Here is a 7,470-nt window from a genome sequence, read left to right as displayed (position 1 = left end):
AATAAAAAATGTACACACACTTTTACAAAGAATATCCTGCTTCATTTTTTATTTGTACCCTCATCCCATCCTGAGGAATTTATAGCCCCATTTTATGGATGGGGAAACAGGCTCTAAGACATTAAGTAACTTGCCTTGAAATTCATTCTTGTGTTTATGGAGAGGACAATCAAGACTGGAAAAGTCTGAGAAGGAGGAAGCAGGGTAAGCCAGAAGGGGAAATACCACTGGCAAAGGTAGAAATGTTCAAGCTTATGCACAGGCTTGCATTGGGGAACTAAGGAAGGGGCATGAAAGAGGGCAGTGAGTTTGATTTGATGAAATGGCCGGGGCCGGGGGGAGGGGTTCCTAGTGGGAAATAAAAGGGAAAAGTCAGCTAGTAGTTTGAAAAAGACCACAGAAGAAAATCCTGAAAGAGATGATGGACTGAGTAAGGACGTCTGAGGTGGGAAGACCAGTCAAGGCAGGGCTAAGAGAGATAAATCTGCAGTCCTTATCAAAAAGTGGGTTGGTGGTAACAGTGGAGGCAGGGTAGGAAGACTGCTGGTCCCTCAGTAGCAGATAGGAGAGCAATTAAACTGTAGGGGCCCAGGGGGCTAAGAGGCACAGCTTCCCAAATGTTCACAGAACCTGCAGTGCTGACTTCAGATACCTCTGGAGGTGGCGAGTAGGCCAGTGTGGTAGGCTCAGTATCACTCAACTTCACTTTATGAACCAAGCTTTGCTCCTCTGAGGTGCTGATGGCAAACTCAGACATTGTTAAATGAGCAAAATGTGTGATTTCAATGATCACTGGGCAGTTACTTCAGTACTTTTGATAGCAGACCACAATCCATTTCCTTCTGCTAGCCTCCCAGTGAAATCTCTAAACCTAATGAGAGTATCAGATGTAAAAGTAATTAATGGAGCTGTCCATAGGAAGCCCTTTTGATTGACAGTATGTCTCTCTGCAAATCCAGCTGATAAAATAAGAACGGGGGAATACTGACAGACAGTGGGAAAGAAAACTGGAAATCAAATAAAGAAATTAACCCTAACCCAGCCATAAATCTGCATCCTGGGACACAGGCAGGTCATTCTTTGAACAGGCTGTCACTCATCCATAAGGTCACTACCCTGGCTGCTTCGCAGGGTGGCTGTGAGAGGATTCCATTTGGAAACCTTCTGGAGAACTTCACACACACAGAAAAGTATGAGTTTTGTTTTTGCTAGTCTATTTTCCCCAACTTTGCTGTAATAAAGTGGCTGAGGGTAGTGCTGGCCGTCTTCAGCAGTGATTGTCAGCCACTTACACACCAGAGTTTAGCTCCACTTTGCACAGAACAGTTACTTACTGTAGCAGGGATCCTAGGTGAAGGGGGTGGGTATGAATTCCTGAAACTTGAGCAGGTTCCCTGAAGCAAGAGAACTCTGGCCTAGTCAGGTTGTCCTGCTTCCTGTTCAAGGTGGCAGCATTTCTGTTCCTGCTTTGCCATCTCCATCTCTGGTTTGCCCAGCACTCTCCCTTTAGGTGGTGTGATCTTTATTTTGGCTATATATACAGCTGAGGTGCTTCTTCTGTAGGGGCTGTCACCAGTGCAACAATGCAGAAGTCTCACTATTCCACTGTGCCTCAGAAGCCTGTTTAGTTTTCCTCCCAGCCAGTTGTCTTGGAGTCAGACCCAAAGCTGGGCCTTCTGGTTTGCCCTCTCTGGACTCCAGCCTAGGGAATGGTTAGTAAGGGAAAGGGAGTGTCAGGACATTTCCACAAATGCTGGAAAACCACCACCCATCACCAATTTCTCAGCTTTAGCATGCTGGCTTTTAAAAAGTGAAAATTTTAGTAAAAAAAAATCAGCAGAGATAGCTGGACAGAGAAGCCTCTGGAGCTCCTGGTATCCAAAGAAATAGGGCACACTTACAACTATAATTTTTGGAGATATGGTTTGCTCAGATGTCAGTACACCCTGAGGTGTCTGCTTAAGATCAAATCTGTCATCAGAGAAACGCCTCGTTAGAGCAGCAAGCATTTGCTGAGTTCTTGCTATATGCCAGGCACTGTACTAGGCACTTTTCATGCATTAGCTCGCTTAGTCCTCACAAACCCTGAGGTAGACACCATTATTATTCCTTTTAACAGATGAGGAAACAGTGAGTTTAAGTAATTTGGCAAAGATCAAAAGGCTAGTGTGATGAATCTGGGATCTGAGGTCAGGCCTTGGGGCAAGGTCAAGGCCCTTAACTTGCATAAAGCTGTGCTGCCTGCCCTCTAGTAAGTACTTATGGCAATGTCTCTGCTTCTTCCTGGGCTGTCATCCCCTCATCCCTCTGCCCCACTGTCAGAGAAAAATGCTCCCATTTAGTCTCTTTCTAGCCAGCCTGTCAGAAGGCAGAAATACTGGCATGGTTTTGGAACTCAAGGCCTTCTATGAGCTCCGAAGTTTCTCCTATGAGGTTTCAACCTCTGCCTCCCAAGTTGGCATACCCAGAACTCTATCTGCTTGGCAGGTTGGAGGTGATCTCAAGCCCTGCTTCTGCATTGTACAGCTTCTTCTTTCTTGGTCCTGGGCTCAAGAACAAGGGAGTCAGGTTAAGGGTATTTGTTTCTAATTCTCTTTGCCCAAGAACAGAAAGTATTTTAACCTGGATACCAGGAGGTAAGATTCATGAGATCTCTATGTTGTTCACCATCAAATCCTTACTGAATCCTAAAAAGAGTGCTTAGTATGTAGTTGAGACTCAATTGTTAGAATGAATGGTGGAATGAACATAGTGAATGAGGTAAGAATGAGATTACTGAATTCCTGATTGCAAAGTATACAGCAATTAACTGGGTTATATAAAAGTGAACTGTGTACAATGGTGGCTTTATGTTTTCCAGAAACAGGAGACATCAAGCTAAAAAACTGGACAATCCAAAGCAAGAAGAAATGTTTAAAAGCCAGGGGACTGGGGTGGGCTGAGAGAACAGGGCATTCCAGATAACTTAGCCTCCCCAACTCCCAAACAAATATTACCAAACACATGTTCAAACTGAGAAAAAGCAGTTTTAATAGCACACACACACACATATTCATAGGACTTTAACAAGATGTAGTATAAAATCTTTAAAAAAAAAAAAAAAGGAAAGAAAAAAAATCTGTATTTACTGCCTAAGAGCTGGTGGATTAACTGGCTGACAGGACTGCCCAGGAAAAACAAATGCACAGATAATGAGGTGCGCCGACACTGTTCATGAGTAAGGAATAACCATGGATCATGCTAACTGCTCTACGTACCCCGCCGCCTGGACCCTACTGTTGCCTCCTTAGTGACAAACCACCACAGTCATCCCCTAATTCTCCAACTCAGTAGCTTGTTAAATGGGCTACCTCTTAAAATTTTCATTTTTAATTTAAAAATTACCCTTGGCTTAAAGACGCCACACATTATTACTGGCCAGTCCCCACCAATTATATTTGTTTTGATAAAAATAAAAATGCAAATACTCCAACTAAGCCTGGAGATAACACGCCATTTTGTATCTTTTACATTTGAGGAGATTTTTGTGAAGCTGAAAGCAAGCTACTATTTGCGCTTGAAAGCAGAAACAAAATGCAAACCTTCCAAAAGGTGACAAAGGCACCACTGCCATCAGGAGATAGAAAATGTACAAATGCTGTTACTTTACGGCTACATCAATGCATTTTGTGCATGGAGAGCCTCTTAATGTGATAAAACTAGTAGAATTATATTTTCAGTAACAAGAAAAGCAGTTAGAAAAGGCAAACAGTTACACACAAAAGCATAAACACTTACAAGTACCTTAATGTGCAGCTTGCAAGAAGGGTAATAAGTTTGCCATACATATCCATAAAATTAGACAAGGTGATTTTTGGCACAGTAATATTGCCAAACACACCACCACTCAGTGCAAGCTTTGTTTGCCAAGTCCCCAAAGTGGCCTGACATTCTCTGTGCAATGAACATTTCTCCCTCTCTACCATCCCATTCACTGGGCAATAGCAGCAGGAGGGAGACAAAGCATGGGGACTCAAGGGAGAAGTAAAATACTTGATTTGGAAGAAAAACCACGGGCTACTTGTGCTAAAAGAGAGTCACAAAATTTTCATGAGAACCCAAATACAAATACTGACTGGACTATGACCTGGAGTCTGAAGACCTCTACCAGAGTCATAAATACAAGGGCCTAAACTGAGGTCTGGCCATTTATTTTAAAGGGACCATGAAGTATTTTTTTTCTAAAGGAGAAATATAATTAAAAATAGAGATTTTTTTCTTATTGGAACTGTTAAATAAAAATGTATCAAAGTGGTTTTAAATTTGATGGACAGTTATCTGTTGAAACTGCAATACAAAAGGGTCATTAAAAAAAAACCTGAATAACCCACTTGTCCCCCCCATCAATGTACACAATTAGAAAATATTTACACACTGTGAATTACAAGCAATATAAGCAGTATTTTATACTTTGAGATTTTGTACACTTTACACAATGCAAAATGAGAAAAATATGAACACGTATAAAATTACACACAAATAATGTATCTACAAAGGATTAAATTACAGAACGAAAGCCCCCATCGTTGGGCAGATAGATGCCAGAGTTTCAAGCTTCTGTCAAATAGAACTCTTTGTATCTATCTCTTTAACCATAAGTGGCATTTTGTAACAATACCCTTGAGAGGTAGTATCAAGATAATAATATTCTTACCAGTAAACAACACAGAATAAAACTTTTGTTGGTCTGACTCTTGGAGCCTCAATCAGTTTAGGTTCTTGGAAACTGGATTTACTTAGTCTTCCCTATAAAATCTCTGACTGCCAATGCTTGATTGACATGAGCTCAAAAGTTACTGATGCTATTTTAAATGATAAATTTAGGACAAAATGCTTTTTACTCCTAAGCCTCAATTTAGAGGTAGAAAGTTATTTTATTTTCTTGCCTCTCAAACCGCAAACATCAAGTCCAGTTTCTGTTCCCCTCCATCATCTTTCCCCCCACAACTGGAGACACTAGAGCACTCAGGAGAACAGGTCACTCAAGCCAATACTGAAAGAACAACAAAAAAAGTTGGCATTCTTTCAGGAAACAAACCCTCCTAAAAGGGACATCTAGTCAACAAAATAATTTTCTAGTTGGCTAGTAAGAGTTTGTTACTACCCCTGGGCTAAAAACAACATGTGCACTTCCACTAACCCTCTACCATTTAAACCAAAGGATGGCTTTCCAGTGTTTAAGAATTTACAGCAGCTGTGGTTTTGAAGTGCAACAACTTCAAGATACAAGCGCGCACACACACACACATACACAGACACAGTGTCCCAAAGAATTCAGGTGTCTGCCAAAATTATATACTCATGGAAACAAGGTTGTTGGAAACTTGTCCAGATCTTTAGGCTTTTACAATATAGACTTCTGTAATATTGTTACCAAGAGCCAGAATTCTAAGATATAGCCAAGATTCTAAGATTTAACCAGTATTTAAAATACATGCATTTAAAAGAAATCCAGAACAAACAGCATATGAATGTTCTGGCATCAAAACAGGACCACTACTTTACAGCTTAACCTCTTCCTCTTAAGGGGATCTGACAACATGCCAAACTTCTGTTTCTCAACTGTTTGTTTAGATGTATTTTAAAAACAGATTTATAATCTTGAGTAATGAAGGAAAATGCATGGATTGAGACCTCCCCGTGGTTTATAAAAGTTACAGAAGAGATTTATGCTTTTTATTACTAAACTCAGTTTTAAGCATTCCCTTTGTGTCCGAAAATAACCAAGAGGGAAAATTAAACCCAACTGGAACTTGGTCTTGCTTTCCATGTCCAACTTCTCAAGTTAGTCCAAGCTCTTTTCTTATATATTTCCTGTGATTATCCAAGTGACAAAAATACTATCTAAAAAAGATAATTGGCTTATAATTTAACAAGAGGAGTTAACTGGGGCAGGTTAGACATGTGACTATTATTCTGCTTCTACCCCTCCCCTCTTTTAATAAGACTGCACTTTTGAAAGGTCAGTTGCCTTAACAATTAAGCAGATCATATTTCATATCTGCTTCAGAAATGGCAATTTCTTCATTACCAGCTTCATACTAGATATTCAAGTGGCACATTTGCTGTACATTTTCTTGGCATTCATTGGATTCTGTAATAATCCTTTCTACTCCTCTAGGAAAGGCTCTTATTGAATTTCTCTTGGTTCATATTTTTGCTGCTGCAACTCCTATTAAGAATCTGGTACCCAGAAGTCATGAAGCTGCCCCTAAAAAAGGGAAGGAGAAAAAAGAGGGTAAAGCAAAATTTAATCATATTATGAATTAATCCTTATAAAACTACTAATCATCAGACAATGGGCTTTGATAAGACAAGTAATAAAATCTTTATATTGACTTCTCTGAAAATTTATGGTAATCAGATTCAAATTTCACATTCAGTAGTCAAACAACAAAAAACAGTAAAAAATAAGTGCAGGATGTTTTTCTCACCACTGCACACATGGAGGGGCTTAGTTAAGCAGATTAAATAATGTTAAGCTGATTAGTATAGTTTTGCTATTAAATTATTTTCTGTTTTAATACCACATGAGTACATGACCAGCATTAAAAGAAAATCTATTAAGGTTAGAAACAAATACAAAAACAACAAAACATAAATATAAGATTTCTCAAAGACTTAAAATAGATTGCTTTATCTACTTAATATTCAGTGTTCCTATTATTTTGATATAAAATATAAGCAACTTCTAGGCCCTGGCTACTCAAAGTTTAGTCCCTGAAGCAGCAGCATTGGCATCAATCTGATAACTTGCTAGAAGTACAGAATATCAGCCAGGCGCGGTGGCTCATGCCTGTAATCCCAGCACTCTGGCAGGCCGAGGCGGGCGGATCACGAGGTCAGGAGATCCAGACCATCCTGGCGAACACGGTGAAACCTGTCTCTACTAAAAAATACAAAAAAATTAGCCAGGTGTGGTGGCGGGCGCCTGTAATCCCAGCTACTGAGGAGGCTGAGGCAGGAGAATGGCGTGAACCCAGGAGGCGGACCTTGCAGTGAGCCGAGATTGCACCACTGCACTCCAGGCTGGGTGACAGAGCAAGACTCCGTCTCAAAAAAAAAAAAAAAAAAAAATAGAATATCTCAGTTCTCACTCCAGACCTATGAGTCAGAATCCATATTTCACCAAGTTCCTAGTTGATTCCTATGTACATTAAAATTGGAGAAGCGTCATTTTAGACAATCCTATGCCAGTTACTCTGTAAACAAGCAGGCTAGCACACTTACTAGCAGCTGTTAAAAAAAATGTCCCTCTTAGTTAGGCAAAGACTCCTTAGACATAACATCAAAAAAAAAGTGTCAAAAATATATACATAATAAATAAAAATAAAGGAAAGGCAACACACAGAATGGAAGAAAATATTTACAAATTATATCTCTAATAAGGGATTTGTATCCAGAACATACAACTCAATAATAAAAAGACAA

At 39.8% G+C, this 7,470-nt stretch overlaps 1 protein-coding gene across 3 annotated transcripts in view; it reads right to left on the bottom strand.

The window, feature by feature from the left end:
• Positions 1-3,006: 3,006 nt before the first annotated feature.
• SLF2 (SMC5-SMC6 complex localization factor 2) overlaps positions 3,007-7,470 on the bottom strand; it is a 52,760-nt gene continuing 48,296 nt past the window's right edge. For all 3 annotated transcript variants that reach the window (XM_019034578.4, XM_019034577.4, XM_055352754.2), the window contains exon 20: positions 3,007-6,250. In XM_019034578.4, the coding sequence (XP_018890123.3) occupies positions 6,215-6,250 (36 nt within the window). In that variant the 3' untranslated portion in view covers positions 3,007-6,214. The remainder of the gene's footprint in view (positions 6,251-7,470) is intronic.

This window comes from Gorilla gorilla, chromosome 8 (genome assembly GCF_029281585.2).
Source record: "Gorilla gorilla gorilla isolate KB3781 chromosome 8, NHGRI_mGorGor1-v2.1_pri, whole genome shotgun sequence".
NCBI classification, from domain to species: domain Eukaryota; kingdom Metazoa; phylum Chordata; class Mammalia; order Primates; family Hominidae; genus Gorilla; species Gorilla gorilla.
This window is presented reverse-complemented; position numbering and strand designations above follow the sequence as displayed.